General features: G+C 36.8%; 1 protein-coding gene across 1 annotated transcript in view; it reads right to left on the reverse strand.

Annotated features, from left to right (window-relative positions):
* Positions 1-6,251: 6,251 nt before the first annotated feature.
* LOC129753424 (uncharacterized) overlaps positions 6,252-25,945 on the reverse strand; it is a 330,927-nt gene continuing 311,233 nt past the window's right edge. Inside the window, exons 7-9 of the mRNA XM_055749247.1 lie at positions 18,268-18,831; positions 17,639-18,205; positions 6,252-10,663 (exon numbers count right to left, since the gene is read on the reverse strand). Of these exons, the coding sequence (XP_055605222.1) occupies positions 10,163-10,663; positions 17,639-18,205; positions 18,268-18,831 (1,632 nt within the window). The 3' untranslated portion in view covers positions 6,252-10,162. The remainder of the gene's footprint in view (positions 10,664-17,638; positions 18,206-18,267; positions 18,832-25,945) is intronic.

Below are 25,945 nucleotides of genomic sequence, written 5' to 3' on the forward strand. Positions count from 1 at the left end.
ATTCAGAGTTTAAGTTTCATATTCATATACGAAGAGCTTAAACTTAATTCTTTTGCGGAGTTCAAAACTTTTAAATGGTGCACAGAATAAAAAACATTTCATATTAATATTTTAATTCAGATTGAAAATGAAAAAAAAAGCAATGAATTCAGATTGAAAAACGAAACATCAAGTATAAAATACTGTATTGATGGTTAAGGGCTCTGAAACAAATCTCAATTCTTGGCTCATATTAAAGTTTAGATCTGGAATTCAGAAATCGTTTTTTTTTTCACATTTCAGAAATCGTTTTCGAACTCGGAAACAAATCCGAAATTTAAATTTTATAACTAGTAAACTTGATAATTTTAACTCTTTTGTGAGCTTAATCTGAATTTTTAAAATGAATGCTGTATCTGAATTCTGAACCAAAATTCATCAATAAGCTTGGAATCAAAGGAATCAAAATTACAAAGACATTTAAGAATTTTAAATATCCGCTTCAGTTTCAACATTCGGAATACCCCTTCTGGTCTTTGCAAAATATTGAATCATTTTGAAGATGAATTTCTTAAAAGTTCGACGTTTGCCCTGGCCCCACCGTGTGAGTTAACAGGAGGGAATATTGTTTTTAACACTTTAAGCATAGACTAAAAATTTTGCTTCCAGTAAAGTCTCACTTTAAAAAAAAAGCGGTCAAAAGTCTCTTTTATGCAGCCATGTAACACAAAAACACTTTTCATGTTAAGTACGTACTATTGGTATGTAAGCAAAAAGAACGATATTTTTTTGAAGAATTATTTAAAATAATTTCAATTTCTTGAAGGAAACATTTTTTTTTGTAACAGAGAAAAGTTGAACGTTTGAACATGCTCTAGTGTTCCTTGAATGAAAATTCTTTCGGGAAATGAATTCCCTCACTTTTGGTCAATAAAAATCGGTTTATTTCACTGATATTTTTCACTTATGCACACGTCAGTCCTATCTTATCTAATTGAAAAAAGGCTCTTAATCAGTTCAGGTGTCGGGTCGGATTTTTTGATCTTCTTTGAACTTAAATGGCGCTTGATAAAACTTCAGATAAGTACATGATCAACAAAATGTTTCTGATCTACCTCTGTAGAAAACATCTTATTCATATTTCTGTTATCAATATGATTCAAAAATAACCTTGTAGGCGAAATGGGTTAAACTTTTTTGTGTAAATTCTTTACTTTCTGTATTTTTTTTAATTGTCCGCAAAGTGTCATACCATTATTTCATTAGCATCAGAACTAAATTTATATTTTTAGACAACAAATTAACACGGACTAAATATGGAAGTATTTTGGCAAATCTTTCAATAGGTTTTGATTCGATTGATAAAATACCAATCCGTATCACATCTAGGCGTCATTTATTTCCACGTGGTTGAGAAACAGGCGCCTAAATGTTAAATTTTTCCTGCAAACAATGCTTTGGTTACTATCCACTTGCGACGACGTTTGCTTGACCAGAGATACGAATAACAAACCCCTCAAAGAAAAGAAAATCTCTAAAAAAAAGGCGTCATTCATAACCATGTGCTGTACAATACAAATGAGCTAGGAATCAAGTAGAAAAAAAATCACATCAAGGCTTCATATCGCCACCCCACGGTGGACAATATAATAAGGTGATATCTTCCCGATAATGTCGTCATTACTATCCATCTAGTGATCTACGCGCGCAAAACTTTTTGCTTGGCATGCTATAGGCAGATAATAATGACGTCACTAGTTTGCATTCAAACGAGTTGTTTACTCGCGTTAGTAGCCTACCTTATATAATTATACCGTGTCGCCACCCCTTGCATTGAAAATATGCTTGGTTGAGAAATACGCGCCAAAATATTCCCATTGATCAGTATGCTATGCCATGGTTACTATCCTCTCTCGACGTTGGCTCGCGACGCCTCGACCATGGAGACGAAAAACAAACCGCCCAAAGGAAAAAAAATCTCGAGAAAATGGATGTCATGACTTTAATTTGTTTCGAAAAACTTCAAATTTTGTATGGGAGCCCCTCCTTCCTTAAGTCGGGGCGGTTTGTAACTATTATAGAAACCATCCCCGGCCCCAAAAACCCTCAGATGCCAAGTTTCACAATGATCGGCTCAGTAGTTTCCGAGTCTATAGGGAACAGACAGACAGACAAACATTCATTTTTATATATATAGATTAAAAATTAAATGATAACTTTTGAACTTCATTTTCATACTCAGGTAAAACTTCAGCTGGCACTTTAATTTAACATTATTTACATACATTGTAGATTTTAACAAATCAAAGGTTTTACTAAAATCTTTAGTTTTAATCGAGTTTGCAAGAGTAAAAAATAAACCTAATTTGAATCGTAAACCTAAATTTTCATTTTTATTTCTGAATATTTGATACATTATCACCTATGCTTGAAACGGTAATGCATGTGGTTCAAAAGAATAAGCTTGCTTATATTAATGAGTAAAAAATGTTTTATTTTCTAAGTGAAACGTTGAACATCTTTTTTTTGTTTTGTTTCGATTATAGTCGTTTCTACATCATTTACCTGGAACAACTATGTTCAATGTTTACTCTTGGGCTCGAACTCACGGACATCAGCAAAGTTGAAAGTTTAATATTTATAGTTGGTCAAGAATCAATTAGAAATATGATTAAGGTACACCGGGGTAAGTGGGGGCGGTGGCTATTAAAACAATACTGTGAACTATTTTTTCAAACTTTAAATGCAGAATGTTAAATTTACTTGTAATCTATCCAATAACTGTAAAAGAGATACGGTTCCGACAATTGCGAATGTTTACGGTGACTTTTTGTAAATTTTCTATTTTTAACTACGATGTGGAGTTGATGTGCATCTTTTTTAATCGCAAATTTCTCGTAAACTAGCTGGCTCTTGACGATAAACTCTACATTAAGACAATCCTTACATTCGAAACAACCAGTTAGGAAAAGAAACGACGATTAAAAATTGAAAAAAAGGGTTTATTTGCAAAAATCTAAAATATTGTCTCCAGTGTGGTAAGTGGGGTCGGCTTTATACATACTTGATGTTTACACATTTTTTTCAATTTTCTCTCCTTCATTCAATACAATTTAGCTATATTTAGCATACAGATTATGAAAAGTTGGGAAAACCACTAGTTTTTTTTTCTAAAATAAGTATGTATATATTTTCGATAATATCGGCTTACACACAACAATCATTGCAAGATGCCTCATTAATAGTATCATGAACTTTTTTCAAAATTTCGAACGGTTCGAGCAATAAAGTAACGTATTCTACTAAAAAAACACAAATTTGTTGAAATTTCCTGAGAAATCAAAGGGAAAATCTACCGTCCCCACTTACCCCAAAAAGCGGGGTAAGTGAAGACACCAGCAGTCCAAAAAAATTTACGTTATAACTTCTTCCGCTTTGCAACTATCAAGCTCATCTCTTCAGCATTTGTAAACAACATGTGCTGCCTCACAGTGAATGCGATTTTATCAAAATTGACCCACTGCTGATTTTTTAATGATTTTTTAATATTGAACTATATGAAAAACCGTTCCCACCTACCCCGGTGTACCTGAAATGTAAGTTGAAAATTGTTAACAACACTATACTACATTTTTCTCCATGTTGTTTCTCAGAACAGTACAATACGGAAATCTTAACATAAAGATACCCCCAAACATCGTTCTTACCTCACACCAAGCTTAAGAGATGCCGAATTCTCGCTATCAGGATACACGCTGCTGACGCATGCTGACAGTTAAATATCAATATTCATTTGATAATTGAATTGACAAGGAAATTTGATGTCCTTGATTTACTAAATGTGCTCAATCGTTTCAGTGATTATTAGACGAATTTTCAGGTTATTAAATAGTCTCTGGATTTTACTCTGGCAGTGAACTACAGATGAACGTAACCATGCTTGTCCAACACCTCGCAAACAGAACAGAGCAGAGAACGAATTACACTTTTATCACTTCGGTTTCCGAGTGCACTGCTCAGCCGATCAACGTTCACTTATCTTTTTGCCGAGTGCGCCCGATTGCGGTTGCTCTGACGGTCGGGTGGACGTCGCTCGCTCTAAAGAAAAGAGAAGGAGCTGGCAAGAAAATTGTGCTCTAGCGACGCTGCTGTGCCGCTCAGTGTATCAAGCCAGAAAGATTTCAATGCAGGAATGTTTTCTTCAAAAAAGCCGTTATGCAGTGCGGAACAGTGCATCAGTTGAAGAGGTCCAATGTAGGTTTATGTATGAACTATTTTTGTACGTAGCAGGGCCGGGCACTTCCTGGCAAATTATTTGAAAAACATGGTGAAAACTGGGCAAATAATCTGAAATTCTCCATTCCATAAACCGAGCAATATCCGGCCAAATCTGAGGAAATTCCAGACATTCATCTAGTGAAGAAAAACGACTTACATTTTTTTTTTGTCGCAACACATCAGCAGTGTCAAATTTATGTTTAAAGCATACGAAGGAAAGTTTTGGTTTGATGTTTGATGAAATAAACTTTCACAAATCCAATTTTTGACAAACAATTTTAAACTGAATTCGAATTTCTTGTTTCATTTTCCAAATAATGTGGATGAAACTGGGCAAAATCCAAGTAGTTTTTTCACAATATCCGGGCATCCGCAAATTGCTGTTTACTTAGGTTTATGTGCTCTTGTATCGTACGTGGGAAGCATTAATTTACAAAAGCAGCAATTCGAAAAGTAACATTTACTCAAATTATCCAAAAATCTTTGCCTTTTAAACAAACCGTGAACATTACGCAAGAATCTGGGACAAATTTAAGTAATAAAACTTCAAAACTTTCACAAATAGTAAAATTTAGGATTTATCTTCCTTAACCGCTACGCTTTTGATATTTTTCGACCGAAGAAAGCTATCGTAGCTAATCTTTTGTCCTGGTGCAGAACATCAATCTAGAGGAACTTTGGGCAAAGTTGTTAATTTGCATATTTTGATATAAAATTTAAAGGCGAGAGATTTAAAAATAGCGCGATAATAACAATAACTTTTTGTAGTGCATTTTTCAAGTATTTTTTTTTATTCAACCGTATCTTCTTGGGTTAAGATTGTAGAACTTTGATATGTTAAGCAAAGTTGTGTATTTTGTTGAGATAAATAACTTTGTAGAAGAAACTTAAGCTCTAATATGCTAAACAAGAAAGTTATGATTTATATCTCGCTATTGGTGGACTTCTAAACTTTATATTTCATATAAAAATATGCGCTTTATTATACAGAACAATGTTGTCGAAAACACCAGCATTCTATCTTAACTACCTTTGGCGTTATTAATTTAGTTCCGTTAGATTTATGTTCTGCATTGTAAATTCTGACGCACTTCCAAACATCGATCCAGACGCAACCGATGAAGACAAACCGAGTTTTCTGTAAAGCTTCTCTTTCGCTCGAGTGCGAACGAATTTATCTGCACCGGGACGCACTTCATCAGTTTGCTTGCTTCTCTTGCCCACACTTGGGTGGACGCTTGGTCGCTCTGGAGGTAACGGAGCATTTTTTTAAAGATTCTCCGTTTGGGAGAGCACAGCGAAAAAAATACACGCTCTTACTCTGAACGGGCAAATCTGAGGAGCGATGCCAAGCATGAACGTAACAATGGATAAATAATACTGAGAAATTGATTAAATCAAATGTACAATGAAATTCAAGGTAAATATTCATGCATTCCAGTACAAAGAATGACTAGCTCGAGTGCACTCAACAGTTGATGCAGATGATCTCTGTGTGTGAACCAAAGAATAAATAAAGACAATTAATATTTACCAAACAAAGCCAGCCAGCATCAACAAAAGACATCAACCGACCGCAAAAAAAAATCATGACGTCACCCGAACAGGTTGATGTCGTACTGACGGCCATCATTCGTTTGGGGACATAAGCGCCAAAAGTCTTCAGCTGGTCTTCGAGGCGTGGGTGTAGTCGAGCAAATCTGAATAATCTCACAAGTAGCACCAGATGGATGGAAACAATTCCCCCCTCGAATGGGACAGGTCGACCTTGACCGCCATCGCCAAAGTGAGTTTGGGTTTTTAATGGTTGGTTCCAGCAGAAAAAAGTAGCTGGAGACAGTAAAATCACTGACAACACGTGATGACGTGTCCGAAGTGTTGAGTGACCGTGAAATTTGTTTGCAGATTTTTTTTTTTTGATTTCGGATCCTTTCTGAGAAAATGGAAACGAGTTTTGTTTATTTTTTTTATTAAAAACAATAATTTATTCTCAATTTCTTACTCACTTTTGTTTTTGTTAAGTTCAAATATGCTATCCATTCGCTAGTCATCATTATCATCATCTATCAAGAAGTACTCAATATTCCTTCGACTTTCATAATTTTGTAGATTTTTTTTTGTCTCCCACACTTAGAGTTTTTTGGGTTGCGAACTCGATTCACTAGACTGTTTTTTTTTTCTTGCAGCAACAGTGAATGACTGACTGACTGACTGACTGAAGTTAGATGATAGTGTAACGATTAAATGTTTTTTCTTTCACTATCAAGAGAATTACCATTTCATTAAACTTTTCGACACGAGAACTTTAGAAATTCCGCTTAGTGGGTCAACATTCCAAAATAACAATGAGATTTTAGTTTTGGTTTTAACTCTTTGTCTAACGCAACTTTTTTTTTTCAGTGTGTTCTTTTGATGATACACTGAGATTAATTCAATACTGCACTTTTCCTAAATTTTCCTTCTCTTTCTTCCATTTCATTTTTAACTTCGTTCCATTACAATAAATATCGTTATAATTCAAATTTTGTTTTTTGAGTATATTTGCTGTCTAGTGTTTTTACTCCTTTTTGAAACTATTGTTTGTTGAATGATTTTCCCAGTTACACCTGTCAACAAAGTTGATTTTGTTTTGTTTTTGTTGCATCAAAATTGTGAGAGATTAGCATTTTCTGTGTTCTCTATTTGTGTTTGGTACAATGAAGTGTTGTTTATTTTCACTTTTTCACTCTGCTTGTTTTGTTTTCGTATCTTAATCAATAATTTTGCGTGCTACTCTAAACGTACATAAACTGTATGTTGTGTAGTTTACTTGTTTTGTATGTTTTGTTGTTGTTTTGCGTTCCCTAGATTTAGTTTTGCTTACAGTATTTGCAACTTTCGGCTAGGCTATCTGTTTTTTTTTCTTTCTTTATTTCAGTGAGCTTTTTGCTTTTAATTCTTATTCAAGAACTTTTCTGGTATCTAGTAAATCTATCTTTAGTTTCATATTTCTCTTTTTAAACCTCTCGGCTCTACAATAACTACAGTACACTTTTATTTGCAATTGTTAATAGAAATTAACTTTTACATAATGTATTTTGAATGTGTGAGTGTTTTCAAACTTCTCTTTGAATGTATGTGTATGAATTGAATGACTTTGAATGTGTTTGTTTACATTTTAACTTATCTTACATATGCGTTTGTTGTTGTTTTGGTATTCGCAATTGGTTCTTATAGCTTCGTTTCTTGTGTGCTGTTTGTTATATTTGTATTCTTGCTAGCTCTAGATCTAGTTTCTAGAATCTGTGCTTAGAACATTAGCAAAGCATACGCACACACACACTTTGTATTTCTCTTTTTTCGTGATCTTTGTTAGGTTATATCAATTGTGCGATGTACAAATGTTGTAACTATCTGTAGTTTAATTCCTATGCTTTGATGATTTCCAAATATAAAAAAATCATTTTAAAAAAACAAATGTTTTAAATTAACATTAAATTTTTGTTTCTGAAACTTTAAAATTCGAACAATCGAGAAACATTTCACTAAAATTAAAGCTAAAACGAAGGTTAAACATATGTTTTGGAAGAACTCTTTGGTAAAAAACAAAGATTAAAACTTATTTACAAATCATTTGGTTAAAAACTTAAACGTTTACAAAAATATTTACAGATGAAAAAAGTTTCACAATCGAAACAACCGCCTGAAAAAAAAATTCCAAATGTGAATACAAAAAATAAAACGAATAAGTTAGAAAAATTTGAATAAAAGATAATTCTGGAAAAATATTTAGAATGCAGAACCATAACTAAAATTCAGGTTTTGACCTCAGAGCCAGAATTTTATTTAAAAACTCTTTATCAGACAGAATTTAAATTTTTAAACCCGGATCTGAACTAAAATACTAAAATAACGTCACAAAATCTGTGATGATTTTTCTTCCTTTGGCACTGTTAAGTGATGTAATGATGTATCCTGTTTTTTTGTTACTGATTGAATGAAGAATGCTACGAATAAGAGATCGTGTTTATGGTTTTAATCTATTGTTTTCAGTTGTTTTCTCTTCTTTTTACTGTTGTTATTTAGTTTTGAGGCCGAAAATGTTTTTGATTGTTTTGTTCCTTCGGTTGATCAATGTATTTGTGTGTGTTTTTTTTCATTGTTTGTTTAATCGTCTATTGAGCTTCTATTTATTGTTGCAGCTTTTGTTTGTTTGGTTTTTTTTCCTCGTTTGTTTCAGTGTTGCCAGAGTAATTTTTGAGTTATGAAAATTTTTGCCTGCCAAACGTTGTTTTGTTATTTACAGATGATTTTGAGCTGATTGATGGAATTTCAAGTAATTTTCCCAATAGTTAGCTAAGTGTATGTTTTTTTCTTTCGTTTAGTATAAATTTACTTTGCAGTGATTTTGTTACAGCTATAAATGGTTTTTTTTTTCAATTCACTTCATGTAAGTTACTATTTTAATTACGATCCAATCTAGCTAGTTGTTTGTTTTCTGCTTCTCTTTATTTGATACCGTAAACTCTTTTGGTGTATCTTGTTGTTTTTAATTTTATTGTTCCTACTATCGTGCTACGCTATATACTTGTTAGCTTTTGATGTAAATGTTTTCGATTACCCTACACTTTGGGTCAACCAGCTCAAATGATAACAGAAACAAAGGGACAACGTGTATTTTTTTTTAATTTGACTGAAAGTGGGATTACCAAACACATCACATAATGTAGAACAATCCATTTATTGAAATTTTAAAATTAATTAAGGCAATATTGTTTTCCCGCATTCCGCATAAATTGAATACCTATTTCATTAGAAGAATTTGAACGCTTTAAGTTTGAAAAGATAAAAAAAGGTCAAAGTAAATTTGCCTCTATTGAACCTCGTGCATTGAAGAAACTTGCAAGTCTTTTGTTTTTAAATATTGTCGAGCATCAAGCCTACTATTTCATTGTGAAAAAAAGTAAATTCTGGTATGGAAATGGCTTTAACGCATTACGAGCAACCTGTGCTTTGATCTTAATTACAAGCCTGACAGTCGACAGATTTTATCAATTGTGAATTAATTTAAAAAATAAACATGGCTACCAGAGTACGATCGCGAAAGACTCGTCGAAATCATGAAATATATTCATTAATAACCTATCTAATTCTGAAATAAATCTTCTTGCTAAAAATTTGGTAATCCTAAAATAACAAAAAAAAATATGTAAAATGGATAAAAATGAAACTGAAATTGGAATCAAACCTTAGGACTGTTTTTTTTTCAGGATTCAAATGTTTCAATATTCCAATAGGTTGGATTTCGATAAACTATAGATAGAGAGCGCGAGAAACACTATACCAAAAATTCTTTCTGAAGACAACAATTCGAGCTTATTTTTTCCCGATCATTTTTTGGTTGCGTTGATAGATTCTAGTGAAAACAATCTTTGGAGCATTGGGTGAGCTTTTCAGTTGCTGAGCTAATATATTATATCTTAACGCTATGTACATGGAAAGCAATCGATTCCTTAAACTTTTGTTTTGTTTTTTTTTTGGTATTCTGATCTTATGGGTTGACTTTACAAGTTTTTGCGTGCTCTTCTACCCGTTGTGTATGTTTATAAATATAATTTTACAAAATTAACACACACACTTGACACAGACGCACACTTCGAGAGCAGTAACAGGTTGAGCATTTCCCCTAGATTCAGTCCCCTAGAAGATGCTCCATTTGGGACTGGAAACTTATCGAGTCGTTGTGTTGCGTATCGTTAGCAGGTTTTTCCACATTTCTCGGTGTGTGCGAGTTTTTTTCTTTGAAACAGAAACAGATTACCTATATGGCTTCCTCTTCTTCTTGTTCAGTTTCACCGGATCCACCACCGCTCTCGGGGATTCCAGGTTTCTCAATTCTAATCGTGACATTTATCTAGTCACCGTGTCAGACGTTCATGGCGTAGAAGACGGCTCCCTGGCCAGCTCCCGGGACGGCTCCGGTGGCATTCTGGGCAGCACCCTGGACGTTTCCTCCAGGCGCTACGGATGATTGAGATGAAGGAGGTCCTCCACCGCCAACGGAAGAGGAAGAGGAACCAGACGAAGCCGTTGGAGGTCCATGGCCCTGGGAGGTCGGTGACAGCAGCTGACCGGCAGCATCGTTCGGTTGAACACTGGCCGCACCTTCCGGAGCTCCTCGTTCGGTAAATTTCACCCCGGGGCCGCCGCCTCCTCCCTTATCCGACGAGGGATATTGGGTGTAGGCAGGAGGTTTTCCATGGGGATTGGCAGATTGAGTAGTCGTGGCCGCATTGGCGCTCGAGGTGGAACCTAACCGTGGCAGGGTTGAGTAGTGCGGTGGAAGAGTTCCTCGACCGGCTACCACGTGCAGCTGCATTCCAGGAAGAGGATAGCCCACCGGCACCCGGATCGTCTGTTGCGTTACCTTTAAGGATGAGATATTAGTATTTCGATGTCGAAGAATTCGTATGAATGGAACAATCAATGGTCTATGCTAGCAAACAAAAACTCAAATTAAGGTGAACTAGAAGCATGCAGGGTTAGTACTGAAGGGTTTATAGCAGAGGTCGGCAATAAGTTGTGGATCTTAAGATGTGAAGCTAATTCTCGAAGGTTTCATTCGTAAAAATTATGGAAATATTAAAATCGATTAAATATATGTGTAGTCATTTTGACATCTTGCTGCCTTTATCAAAAAAGCAGCTGTCGGAAAGGCGTTGAAACCCCTTTTCCGGGACAACTGCGTTTGATGTTTACTAATAAGATCGTCAGCAAGAAATTTGATCTTCCACAGAGCTATACTTACTTTCTTACTAAATGTTCCCGAGCCGATCCTCCGGTGCATAGGGCCGTGGTAAAAGACCTCCACTGTTGACGATCCGGAGCCAGCGTCTTCACTTGGTCCCAGTCAAGATTCTCATCGACAGTTCGGAGTTCGGCGTCTAGGCTTCGCCGCCACGAGTTTCTGGGTCTGCCTTTTCTCCGATGTCCTTCTGGATTCCATTCAAGCGCCTCTCAGCAAATCTCGTTCTCTTTTATTTTTGTAGCGTATGCCCAATCCTCTCCACTTACGTTCCAGAATCTCGATTTTTGGTGCCCTTTGATGACACCGGCGATTTAGTTCCTCATTTGAGATCCAGTTGCCAGACCAAGAAGCGCGGATGATATTCCGCAAGCAGCAGTTTACAAATACTTGCAGTTTTCGCGTTGTCACCGCATATGTGCACCAAGTTTCGCACCCGTACAGAAATACGGATTTAACGTTTGAGTTGAAGATTCGAATTTTCGTGCGTAGAGACATCCGACGTTAGCACCAGATGTTCCGGAGACTCGCAAACGCAAATCGGGCCTTTCCGATACGGGTTTCGATGTCTTTCCTGGTACCACCATCAGGCGTTATCTGGCTACCAAGATACTGGAAGCACTCCAATTTCTCAACCTGTTGCCCAGCCACCATGATACTGGAGGGATTTCCTGTGTTGATCTCCATCGATTTGGTCTTCCGACATTGACTTTGAGACCTGCTGCCTTGGTCGCTTTCGGTGAGGTCGTCAAGTTTGCTCTGCATATCCGGTTGTGTTTGGGCAAATAAACCAATATCGTTTGCCAAGTCAACGTCGTTCAGTTGCTAAATCGCTGAAGGATTTCACGGCAATCCTCGGTTTGGTCTACAGTCAATCGATCCAGTCAAAATCTCATCCATTACGATGAGAAAAAGCAGCAGTGACAAAATACATCCTTGTCTCACTCCAGCAGTTACCGGGATTGGATCGGACAAGACACCGTCATGCAAGACCTTGCACGAAAATGCCTCGTACTGTGCTTCGATGAGATGGACTAGTTTCTCTGGGACTCCTCTTCGCCTTAGATCCGCCAAGATGTTTTCATGGTTAAGTCGATCGAATGCTCTTTCGAAATTAACAAACTCCAGCAGAAGAGAGTCCTGGAATTCCATGATTTGTTCCAGTATGATTCGTAGCGTTGTGATGTGGTCCACATAAGATCGTCCGGATCGGAATCCAGCTTTTTGCTGTCGGAGTGTAGCGTCAAATTTCTCCTGGATCCAGTTCAGGATCACTTTGCAGAGGTTTTGGAGGGTTGTACAGATCAACGTTATGCCTCACCAGTTATCGCACTCTGGCAGGTCTCCTTTCTTCGGGACCTTCACGAGGGTACCCTACATCCAGTCGGCCGAGAATGTTGCAGTATCCCAAATGTCAGCCGAAGACGGTGCAACATTTGTGCTGACAAGGCAGGGTCGACTTTCAGCATTTCAGCAGGGATGCAATCGATCCCAAGCGCTTTGTTGGATTTCATGTCTTTGATTGCAACTTCTATTTCAGCCAACGAGGTTGCTTCCGAGTTTAGGCAATTTATGCGACTTACTGTTGGTGCTTCGAGCAGCGGGTTCTTTTGGAAATCGCTATTCGTGTCTCAGCAGAGTTGTTCGACGTGCTCAGTCCATCTTTTGAGCTTATCTGCTCGATTGGCCAATAACTGACCTGCTCGGGTTTTTGGCGGCATTCAAGCATTAGTCATTACACCACTAAGACGGCGAGAAATGTCATACAGTAATAGGATATCTCCATTGGCGGCGGCTCTTTCTCTTTCATCGGCTAGGGAGTTTGTCCAGGCTCTCTTGTCTCGTCTACAAGCTCGTTTAACTGCCTTTTCCAGTTTCGCATACCGTGAGCGGGCGGCTCCTTTGGCTGACGTGGTACATGCCTGCTCAATTCCGACTTTCGCTTTTCACCGATCATCGATCATCCTCCAAGTTTCATCCGCCATCCATGCACTTCTTCTTCCACAAACTTGACCGAGAGTACCATGGTTCGTCGTGTTAAAGGCATTCTTGATTCCACACCACTGTTCTTCGACTGTTCCGTCTGTTGGCAATTCCGAGGCTCGGGATTCTAGCTGTTCAACGTATGCCCTTTTCACCTCTGGATTCTCCTACCGACGGACGTCGTATCGACACCCGACTTTCTCCTCGTGCCGTTGGACACGCGCAACTCTCAGTCGTATCTCGCCAAGGACGAGGTGATAGTCAGATGCAATGTCTACGCTTCGCTTGTTGCGGACATCAAGAAGGCTCCTTCTCCATTTTCGGCTGATGCAGGTGTGGTCAATTTGATTTTCTGTTCGGCCATCTCAAGATAGCCAAGTGACCTTATGTGCTGGTCGATGGGGGAAGAGCGATCCACCGATCACCATGTTGTTGTTGCCACAAAATTCTACAAACAGTCAAGGTCCTGATTGTCGGAGCCAATCTTTGCGTTGAAGTCGCCCAAATGGATTTGTTCAGTTGACTGTAAAACTGTTCTTTCTCCTGCAAATCGGAAACGTCAGTTGGCGCATAACATTGGACCATTGTAAGGATTCTAACCCGTGTTCAAAATCTGGCTACGATTATTCTTTCGTTTATCGGTTTCCATCTAATGAGGGCCGCATGAGCCTGCGGGTTTAACAGGAAACCAACTCCTCGTTCCCGAGTAGCGTGTTCTCCTTGTATTGCAGAGTAAAGCAAGGCTTGCCCGGTCTATGTCTTGTGTTCTCCAGTAGTTATGCCAACGGACTTCGCTCAGTCCCAGAATTTCTAGTTTGAGGCGGCTAGCTCCTCTAGCAAGTTGAGCCAGCTTGCCTTTTTGGGCTAGGGTCCAAGCGTTCCAAGTTTCAATTCGTGTCCGTGTTTTCATGCTAAAAGTCGTTGCCAAAGTTCCAGGTATCATTTCTTTCGGATTAAGTAACAATTTAATAAATCGGGAGCAGTAGGTTGTTAGCCTAAAGTTCCTATACCGCGACGAAGCTGCCACCTTGGACTTAGCTGGCGGGAGCCGCATTTCCTAAAATCGGCCGATCGCTGCGAGATAGACGCTGTCTGTGCCGCCTCTGACCTGGGGAACAGACGCTCGATTACTTTTGAACGACGCCCTTGACCTGGAGAACAGACGCGTGCGGCCATCCTCTCTGTCTTCATGCGACCAAAGCATCCACCGGGATTGGGTACCCGATCTCTGCTTACTCGCATCCGAGGCCATCAATGTTGTCCAGAGGTCATAAGAATGATGTTTGAGATTGACAGCATTTGAACAATGTCCAAAACTGATGCTATCTTTTTGAACATCAACAACGGAGTCGGCCACGTCTTAGTAGTCAATAGATTGAATGGAAAGAGAGAGAAGAGGATGGGAGAATAATCTTGTGCTTTCAGATCGAGGTTACCTCTGCATCCTAGCAAAAAAAATTGGCTTGTGGAATGGGGGAAAAAGATTCGACCAGGATACACTTTTGACTAATGTAATGATGTTAAGATGAAAACCATACTTTTTTTACTAAATTTCTCCCGTTTTTGTACGATTAAACCATTGGTTTTCCCTTGTATCTCAATCACGAGCAGATTTTTTTTTTCAAATTCTCATTTTCAATGATGTTGATCTGATTTTGTCAGTTTAAACTAAATTTTACTAAAAAATATTAATTAAGAATATGGAAGGAATAATGAAATTTTAGCAAAGAGAACTTTTCTTCTTTTATTCCTTCGTTTGATAAAGTTACAAATTTGCAACAGTTTGTTTATAAAAATGTGAAAATCGTTTTTCAAATATTTTTTCTTCATGTACACATTCTTTCAACTGTTTAAAATTATTTTAAAGAAAAAATAATAAAAATCATGAAATAAGCTTTCCAGATTTTTCTCTAAGTCTAGCTAAAATTTAATCCAGAAACCTGACAAAATCTCGGATATTGGATTTCAAAATTTTTAACTCTAAAAGCTAATCCGCCTAAAAACCAGGTATTTTCCATAAAAATTAGAGAAAAAAGGTGAAATATAAACACATGAAAAATTATTATTTATCCAAGCACTTGAGCGGCATTTAAATTTCATTTCACAATTTAAAAAAAATTGCAAGCAAAAAACATGTCGTTATTTGTCGAAAAAAAAAATTAATCATATTAACCTTAATCACAGTTTTTGGTTTGCATTTTGGTGATATTGTGAAAAAATTCGGCCTTTTTCTAATTTTTTTTTCTTTCTGAAAATCCGGAAAAGCCCTGATAAAACCGAGCAAACTGGAATGCTTAGTTTATCACCATCATTGCTAAAGTTCCGTTATTATTATCTATTTTAAAGTCTAAGATCGACGAATGCTGCTTATCTTTAAACAGCATTCAAATTAAGATTTTAGGTTTAAGAAATATAGGTGTAAATTTTATGATATTGAGAAATTCGTTATTTCACCGGCTTGACTTAAATTCCTGTTTTATTAATTCAATAATGACAAATAAATGGCAAATAAAGAATTTTGGTCAACAAAATTTAAGACATTATTTAGTTTTTTTAATAGGTATTTGTTCTGGAAATGGTTGTTCAACGATCGTGATCATCATATTTTAAAGATTTTCTATAAATTCTCAACAGGGGGCGTAGAACTCAAAAAGTTTGCAAAGGGGGGCGGTGAGTGAACAAAGTTTGAAAACCACTGTTCTAAAGTATGGAGTTTCTCAACTCAATGATGTTCCAAATGGATTGTTTGAACATATTCATAAAAATAACCTGAAACTTGCCATGTGATAACTGCATCCAAAACTGTATTAAACCCCAAAAGAATCGCTCATTTTATACGAAAGTATCTACAGGAAGATTTCCCTAAACGCCTTAAAATACCGATACATCGTTGAATTTCAGCTCCACAGTCATTTTTAGGAACGTTTCAAAAATTCTCCAAAAACCAAGAAATATAGGCAAGAAAAAGGAATTAGAAAAAAATATGCTCCTCCTATAGCAGTGGTTTTCAAACTTTTTCCACTCACCGCCCCCTTTTGCCAAATTTTTGAGGTCACACCCCCCTGGGCAAATTTTTAGAAAATTAAAAAAAAATGATAGTCTGGATCGTTAAAATCCATTGGCTTTGTGTTGTAGTAAGACTTAACTCAACATTCATTCAAATTTATATGAGGCCCTCAGAGCTGAGTAGGGGTATTATAAGTGTTAAAATGGTAGATTTTGATTTAATAATGTCAAACGATTCTTTTTATTTCAAACTTTATTCCGAAATTTTTCAGATTTTATTTACATACTATTTCTTTCGGAAGATTTTTTTTTTGAAAAAATGACCAAACATAACAATTAGAATGCTTGTTTTCTCGAAATTAGCGCTTGTGCACTTATACTTCATCTGTGCTTATTATTGCAAAACCTTCAGTAATAACTCAATTCTATGTAAAGTTTCCTGGACAATTACTAAAACTTTGTTTTGATATAAAAATATATATCTTGAATTTTGGTTAACAAAATTCTATATTCACCAATAATTAGCATTATTAAATACTAACTTATTATCAAGTCGGGGAAATAGCTAAAAAATAGTATTTTTTTTTCTTGATATCTAAATTTGAGTCCTGTTAAAAATTATGCAGCAAAAAATTTCTTTCATATTTTCTTTCCAAAAAATCAATCACTTAATAACAGATGACGCCTTTTACACAGATTTTTTCGATTTTTTTTGCGGATATTTTGAGACAATACATTTAAAGATTATCAAGCATTGCAAATTAAATTTAATCTTTTAAGTATTAACCTAAATAATCTTACAAAACAAGATCAACATATAGAGCTCATACAAAATCTGGGACAATTTATGAAAAAATCTTTTAGATACATTTTTAGAGAAAAAAATATTAGAATCTTGAATCTGATGTTTAGTTCTGTAACGTAATTTCATTGTTTTGCATCGAACTTTCTCGTTATTAATTCTAATCTATGTTGTGTCGTAATTTGTGAAAATGTGAATTAAGAACTCAACGCCCCCCTGAGCCTTTTCAACGCCCCCCCAATTTGTAAATTGAGCTCACCGCCCCCCTGGAAGCTCTCAACGCCCCCAAAGGGGGCGGTAGGGACCACTTTGAAAACCACTGTTCTATAGTGTCCGAAAACATAACTTGAAAGGCATTGCAACGCTCATATGCAGTAAATTGATTTGTTATAATAAGAGCACTATTTATTGAAGCGAAGGCAATATATGGCTCTTTTTAAAGTTGAGAAAGAAGACTGGGCAAAGATCGTTGTATGATTCTTGGTTTTCCGATGTACACGAATATTCAATATAGGTTCGAAAGGGGTTGACGAGAAAAAAAAGTAAATATGAGACCAAATTAATGTACCGTGGAAGAACAAAGTTAAGTAGATTTTTGTTCTTGAATTTTTGACTTATCTCACTCAAAAGGTTGCCGACCTCTAACGTAGGGTAAAAAAGGTGGAAATAAAAAAAAAACTAAAACGAGACACCCACTGAATGCTTTTTACAGAAATCAATAAATGAAGCCATGAACAAAATGTGTGGTGCCCGACGCGAGCGATCTTGGTGAAGCATCTACTAAAACCACAGGTTTCTACTCTCACCTGTTGATACTCAACGATATTGTGCTGCCGTCGGTAGTTTTCCTGCTCCTGGGCCGAATATTGCTGGTAGGTTTCCGCATTGTACGGAATTAGGACCATCGTCTGGTGGTAGTTCCGCAGCGGAGGTGGCGACTCCGGTCGTCTCGTTGGACTACGGGCGAACTTTCCGTAGGCCGCAGCCGCTGCAGCCGTCGTTGCCTGGTGTATGTGATGAACCGCGTGGTGCTGTGTGTGGATCTGCTGCGACTGAATCTGTACCGTGTTGGCCTGGATGCTTCCGGCCGGAAGCTGGGCACAGTTCTGGTAGATTGCTTCCTGCCCATGGTAGCTATGGCGGGCCTGAGCCGGTATGTGGTAGTAGTTTCCGTGAGGATCGATGGCAACGGCTGCTACGGCCTTCGTTTGAGCATTTTCTCCCGGGTAGTAACTCCAGGATGCCGTATGCTGGTGGGTCGTAATCTGCTGCTTGGCCGCCGCCAGCTGAAGACTGTTCGCTGTGTGTGGCCTTGGCAACGTATTCGACTGAACCGGTTGAGCTGGGGTAGTGGTGGTTGTGGATTTCGATTGCTGAAACAGAATAATATGAGTTTCATATGACAGGATTCTTTAAAAAATCACAAAACTCTTACCTGAGGTGGTGATGGAGCTGCCAGTTGAGCCTGCATCTGTTGCAATATTTCATTGGTTGATCCGAACCTAGGCTTGATGCCCCGCACCGTTGGCCTCGAGTTGAATCCATAATCGTTGTGCTCGTCATCGTCGGATCCGGCACCAGAAGCTGGAGCTGAAGTAGATGTTTCTGCGCTATAACGCTTCTTCAACCGCTCCGTCCTAGCTCCCTCCTGCTGAACAAACGCAGCCAACTCATCCGACTCCTGACCCGGCGTTCCGGCAATTACATCCGGAGCCACCTTCTTGCCGTCGTCGTCATGCAGCGCTGCATCGATGTCACCCAAGCTGTACTCGGTGCACTGAGAGCTTCCCAGCGAGTTCCGGTCTCCCGGTTGTGCCAGGGTGTAGTAGGACATGTCATCACGTTGGCCGGCAACGCAAGCCGTCAACGGAGCCAGCGTCGACAGGAACTGCCTCCGGGAGTCGATCGACCGTTGCTGCGGCGGTTGGTGGATCTGCGTGTGGGCACCTTGAATCTGGACACCCATTCCAATATCGGGACCAGCCGGGCAGCGGCAATCCTGGAGAACATCACTCTGATCAATCAGCTCTTTAGTATCGTAAATTTATTGTTGATGGGTTATTATATTTATTATAGAAATATTTGAGCAAGTGAATCAATTATGGTTGCATTTAATATGTCGTTTGAATCAAAATTCAAAGACATCAGTGATATTGACTGTAAACGAACAGAATGCATGGCATGGCTATAGGGCACTCGCGATAGATTAGATTATGTAGATGGAAAACTTCCTGATCAAGTTGAGGCACAGGATTAAAATCTGAATCAAGACCGTATCAGGCTGTGTGAATTTGTCAGTCAGCGCGGGCCCAACCGTGTAGAGCCGCTGCGTGATCACCTGTTGAACTTTGGAGTATTCGACCAACCATGCTTACGATATAAATTCGTTAATACGTGAATAGCTAATGCAATGGCGAGCTGATAGCCATGTCAGGAATTGACAGAATTGAGTCACCGAACTTAGAATAAAACGATAAATTTCAACTACACTCGAAGAGCGAATTCTCATTCGGCCAGTTATACCGGGATATAGGCAACGACTAAAAAGGCGTGCGCTGTGAAGTCAGTTTCAATCGTACAGTCGTACGGTGTGGTCGCAGTCTACTCGCGTGATTTTTTTCTATGTGCGCTTTCAATCGGAGCAGCCGGATTCTGAAGCAAACACGCGTCCCGAAGGGAAACATACGAACACGATTCGGATCGTATTCGTGTGGGGCGGGTCTAAGCGTCTTTACACAGATTTCGTGGAACTCATCCGAATTACGCATATAATGTGATCCTCTCTGCCGATTTAGAAGTTGCAAAATCGCCAGCGGGATCGTTACGATTCCTTCTAAGCGTCACCTGAATGGTTGAAAGATTGTTAAGCTTTTCAAAATTTAAAATTTTAAACTATTTGTTTTTTACCATTCAAGTTATGAGCTGTACCAGCATCAATAAGTTCAAGAAGATCCCACGCAAATTTGCAGTGTTTTTTTTTTAAGTGAAGTTTTCTATCGATATATAGTTCAGTCGGTTCTAAGTTGAGATTTTTGCATATGCATTCTTCGGACCGATTCAGTTTGAGCGTCAAATTTTCGTCCAAAACAATATTTGGTATGTGTGGACCAGGATCACAATCTACAGCTCCACAACAGTACATTTTTTTTTGCTTGAGCTTGAGCTGGCACATTGCATAAAAAAAGATTGCTGGGAACAAGCAATACAATCGCACTGTATAGTTTTGACAATCTTATCCTTTAAATGCACCAATAACGACGCCGGCCAAGTCCATTTTGTTGATAAGAGGAAGAAAAGTGCAGCTTATGTGATGATCTGATTTTGGAGACTGGTTGTACGGTTCTATTATTAATAGTCCTAATCTTCAAAATGAAGCTTTCTACTGATACTTTTATTAATACTGTCCTGAACTACAAAAAATCAAAAGGATAATTCATGTTAAGACTTGCAAACTCAAATATCTTTTCTGAAGCCTTCGTTGAAATTTACTTTCATTCAAACAAACTGTAAGTAAGTTATGAATGTCTCTCTGAAAGGATCATCTAATTTCTTTATTAGAGTTTATGGCTTTTTTTCTTAATTTGATCAAAACCAAAATATATTTTAAGCATGATTTTCAAAATTTGATGATAAACACGCAAAAAATATCAAGCAGATAACACATTCCACGCGCTGGTACCGCTCAAAAGTGATTTTTAGCCGTTCGCGTATCAAAAAATCTCAAAATTGACCATAATTTTGGTAATTCAAATCACACAAAACCAACGGAAATAAGAGAAAAAAGTTTTTTCCACATGTTTAAGATGATTTTAAAATCATTTTTTTTTTGTTGGAAAAAGTGGTTATTTTCACAACTTTTACAAAATCATTAATTTAAATATATGTATGAATTTTTTTTGGAAATATTTTTAGAATGTTTTGAAGCCGAAAAACACGGCGTCATTTTGTAGAAAATAGAATTTGCATATAGTTGGTTTGAAAAGCGAACAAAAACAGTCGCAAATGAATGAATTCACGTCACAAAAAAGGGAACTTTTTGATTTTACGAGAAAACCATGACATTTTTTTAAATAAAAAACATATAAGAATTTCCTTGAAAATGATAAGACGATTCTAAAACTGTAAAATTTATAGAAATCGGTTGGAATCTAGCTGAGTTACAACAGCGCGAATGAGTGAATTCACGTCACAAAATTTTATTTTGTGTTGAATTTTGTATGAAAATTACGCTCTGAAAGCTGTTTTACCCTCCAGATGGTCGGATTTTTATAAATCGAGCATAATTTAGTTGATTTTTTTTCAATAAGTTCATTATTTTCAAATAAAAATACAAAAAGATTGAAAAAAAAATTAAAAAAAAAATTATTTTGGTGAATCTTGAAATGAAGACAGTAGTAATTTTAGCATATTAAAGCTTAGTTCTTTTAGAAATGGGACACTTTCATTTGCCAATAGCTCGTTAACTAGTTATTGGATATTGAAAATTTTGACAGCATTTTGTTGCCTGTAAAAAGTACTATTCGACCTATTTTTTTCAAAATTTAATATTTACGCGTTTTTGAGATATGTACGATGCAAGAGAAAAAGAAAAAAATAATTTTGCACAGTTTCCTTGAAAATACGTCATTATCAAATTGATAGCTGACAAAACCGTTGATTATTCAAAGAATTACTGAGTTTCTGTGGTGGATAAGTATGCAAACACTGTCAATAATGTCCACAAAGTTCAAATCAAGCATTGGAGAGAAGCACATGATCGGCAACAACGGTTCAGGCTCATCAAGGAAGTCGAGTCTCATACCAGCATTTTTAATTTTCAATAAACGAAAAACTAAGGGTAGATCGCTGAAACGTCCAAAACAATTTTCTCCGATAAGCTGAAAGTGTTGCCTAGTGATGACTCATTGAAATCCAACCTCAAACAACCATTTTTTGATAGTTCCAAAGCTCTTAAGCTGAAAAACCGGTACCGAAAAAAAACGTTCAAAAATGTGGTCAAAAATATTCAAATTTGTTCATTTCGAAACAACTGTATCCACTAAAATGCTTCCAGTTTCCAGTGTCCAGAGAAGAATTGGACCAAAAAGTATCAGAAATTGAAGAAGGAGGGTGAAGCTACCTAAAATATAAATTTTACGAAGTATAAGTTGGAGAAACTGATCAATACCATGACTGAAAAAAGTGTGCGCCGGCCAATGGGAGATACCACGAATAAAGTAGAAATTTCTTTAACAAAAAACGGTAAATATTTTTTTTCAAATTTTTTCATAAAAGTTCATAACATTACCTTCTTTTTCTTCATAGAAAGTATTTCGTTCAAACGAATGGTTTTTTAGATACAGGCATTCGTAAATGTCCCATTTCTAAAAGAACTAAGCTTTATCCCTCAATATGTTGTTATTCAAGTGCCAATCAAAATAAGGAAAAAGTTAGGTGCAGATACTGAAAATTCATGATTGTTAAAGTCGGAACAACAGAATATTGTTGTTGAAAGTATACAAAAAAATTGAAGGCTCCAAAGAATGGTTCAGTATAACCACAGATATAACTTCATATTCGTGAAGTGAATTCAGTAAACTACCCTGTTCTGTTTGAACTGAGTGAATTCACGTCACAACTTCAAATAAGCATAACTTCGTTCGTTGTTGTTCAATCAAGAAGTTCCGTACATCAAATTGTGGGTAATTGTTTTTTTACAACTCATTTGAAGACACCGATATTCTATTTCCACAGAGAGAACAGGAAATCAAAGTTGTATGTACGAAAGTCCAAAATGGTTAATTCTAGCGTAAATTCACGTCACAAAAGATACCGTCAAACGGGGCATCATGCAACAGCGGGGTTCGATGCAACATTTATATAACACTACATTAAATCAATTTTTAATTTAATGTATTGTAATAAAGTTATCTTTTAATGATCACAAAATGATGATGACATAATTTCTCACATCTTAAGCTAGTTTTCTTAAGTTTTTTATTTTTATGTAAAATTTGAAAAATCGAGCAATAAATGTACAAATTTCAACATTTTTTTATGCCGAAAAAAACTTTACCCAGTATGACGGATCGGCTTGATAATATTACCTACAAACTTTTTACTGGTTTCCTCATGTTATACCAACATTGTTGGTGTAAAAATATTTTTCGAACAATCACCCATTTTTTTTAAATAAATATTTTTTAAATTCCGTTAGGTGTCTGGGGTTAAATGCAACAAAATGCAAATCAAAGAAATACGTTGTGAATCTCGTTTCCATGTGTTGGAATATGAATGTTTTGCATCACGAGTTTGTAAACATTGGAATTTCATTCATCCAAACATTTATTTTAATGAATTCAGCTTTTAGAATTTTTCGTAGTATTATTTAACCCCTAAATGTATGCAGCATCTTCATTTTCAGAAAAAATGTGATTTTTAGTTATTACAGACCCAAAACTACTGCAATTGGTGTTGTCATGCGTAATGATCTTTTAGGCATCGCTAATATATTAAAAACTATAAATTTTGGTACGTGTTCATAAGATTTTTCATTAAAAACAAAGTTTGTTGCAAGTTACCCCATTTTCTAAGGAGGGTGAATATCGCATGTTTTCAGAAAATTAAAAAAAACTGAAGAAACCTATAATTTTTCTAACTACGCCAATTTGATACCCCAGCATCCTTAAAACTTTTGATGCATAAGGGGTTCACTGTAAATTTTTGCCTCGATTTCCACCAAAAAAAATTGCTGAAAACTTTCAGCAATCCAAATTTTTGCTGGAAACCAGCAATCGATTCTGGAATTGCTGGATTTTCAGCATTCGGTTATGTGCTTGCCATTTTTGCTGAAAAATCAGCAATCGGTTTTCAAATTTCTGGACTTTCCAGCAGTTGATCTAGTTTGCTGGAAAATCAGCAATCGAGTTGTCAATTTGGAGTTTGTTTTTGTTTCGTACGCTGAAGTAAGGTGAGATTCTCTTTTACGAATTTAGGTTAAATTAATATAATTATTTTATTTTCCTCTATATTCTAGCAACCAGGCATCAAGTCAAGGGTAAGTTTTTATTGTACAGGTAGATATTCCATAGAAGATACTAATCAAAACTATTTTTACAGGTGGCGGATGATCAACACTGCGGCACAAAGCGGCCACCCCAGAGCCGGTTTTAGAAAGTTGTAAAAAAAAAAGTTTTTTTTTAAATAAATAAATCCCTTATTAAAAATGGGAGAAAATAATTGTTTTTATTGCTTATTATACGCACAGCCAATATTAAACTGTAATTTTGATTTGAAATATAAATTTCATACACACAAAATTTTCAAGGCTTCACTTAGCAAAATTTCGCTGTTACTTCCGATTAGCAAAAAGGGTTATTTTACTAACGCGATAGCAAAAAGCGGAATTTGCTTCATTTTAGTAATTAAAATGGCGATTTTACTTGATTTTAGTAAAGCGAAAGGTTTTCTAGCCGCTTTGTTTACAGACAGCAGCCGCCGCCAGTTGGCAGACGCAAATAACAAACTGACGCGATAAAGTGCGGTTCCGGAAGCGCGATGCTGGTGGTTCTTGCATGTGGTGGCAAAATGGTAGCCAAATCAATTCCGGATGCGCACAGGTTAGTGTCGATCATGAAGTGTACGGATTTTCCGATTTTCAAATTGCATAATTGTTTGTTTTTTTTCCAGCAGGTTACAAATTCCGGCGAAACCGACGGGTTTTTCTGCAACAGTTCGGAAGTGGATAGCTGGAAATTCAACGCGCTGCACCTGGCACAATCATCGGTGCATGAATGACGATCGGTCGCTTGGGTTTTAATTATCCGGAAGGTGCGTTCCTAGGATCCAGAAAATTACCTCAAATTGTGTGAAAAGTGTTAGTGAAAAAATGTTTTAAAAAGTATTAAAAAATAAATTCAAGTGATTTTATCCATGCATTCTATTTAATGATCAAACATTCCCTCTAAATTTGCAGAAAAAAAAAACAAAAAAATGAAATTTCAGATCCTGCGCGATCTTTTCCAGCGGTTTTTGCTAAAATATCAGTAAAAAATGCCGGCGGCTCATTTTTCTCTTTTTTGCTAAAATTTGAGCAGAAAAAAATTGCTAAATTGATTGCTAAATTTCTAGCTGGTCAAATTTGAGCAAAATTTTGCTAAATTCCGACCTCGAAAGTTTTGTGTGTACTAAATACTGCCGGTTGTGTTGAAAGAAATAGCTGGTTTCCAGCAATCTGGATTGCTGATTTTCCAGCAATTTGAATTGCTGGAAACCAGCATTAACGTTTGCTGTTTTTTTCCAGCAATTGAAATTGCTGGAAATTTTGCTGGAAAGTCAGCGGGACAAAAACCAGCAAAATTTTGATGGTTTCCAGCAAAAAAAAAATTGCTGTGTTGGATTAATTGTGAACATAAGTTTTTCAGAAGCCATTGAAGTTGAAAATTGTTGCATGTTGCCCCAGTTGACAGTATAGAGTATGGTGGGGTAAAAGTGCGACCTTAGTGCTATCCTGTTTTAAGAAAATTTTGCCGGTTGTTTTCCAAAAAAGCAAGAACAGAATTTGATTCTTTAGACTTTTATCTCTCTTCTAAAAAATTACGAAGATAATCGATCGACGCGTTTGGTAGCAGTAGTGAAAATGCCTAACTGCTATCGAAACGTACTCTTACCCCACCTCTGGGGCAAAAGTTCGAATGATGTGGGGTAAAAGTACGACCATTCCAAATTCCACAATTCTGCATGAAGTCAACAGGATAATTATTTTGCATTAATCTCTCCTAACAGCAGCAGCTTTTTTGTTCGCTTCTGATACAAATCCTATAGATGGTCATATAACCTGCGCGAATTTGGAGTTCTCCACTAACTGTCCATATTCAGCAGGTTTTCGAAATCCAGTTTTCATCGTATTTGAACGATTTTTCGCGCGAGCAAGTCTTGTAGAAACAATAATATGCGCTGATGTTTCCAGAGCATTTTAAAAAGAAGTTATCATCGTCCGTTCAGATTTACTTCAGTTGACCCTTCGTACTTTTGCCCCATTTGCAGTTTGTACTTTTGCCCCTCCAAGGTTTCTTATGATTCACAGTCTATTGTGCAGAACAGAGACAAAGTAATTAAATTCTTTTTTCGGCATT

This window comes from Uranotaenia lowii, chromosome 3, assembly GCF_029784155.1.
Source record: "Uranotaenia lowii strain MFRU-FL chromosome 3, ASM2978415v1, whole genome shotgun sequence".
NCBI classification, from domain to species: Eukaryota; Metazoa; Arthropoda; class Insecta; order Diptera; family Culicidae; genus Uranotaenia; species Uranotaenia lowii.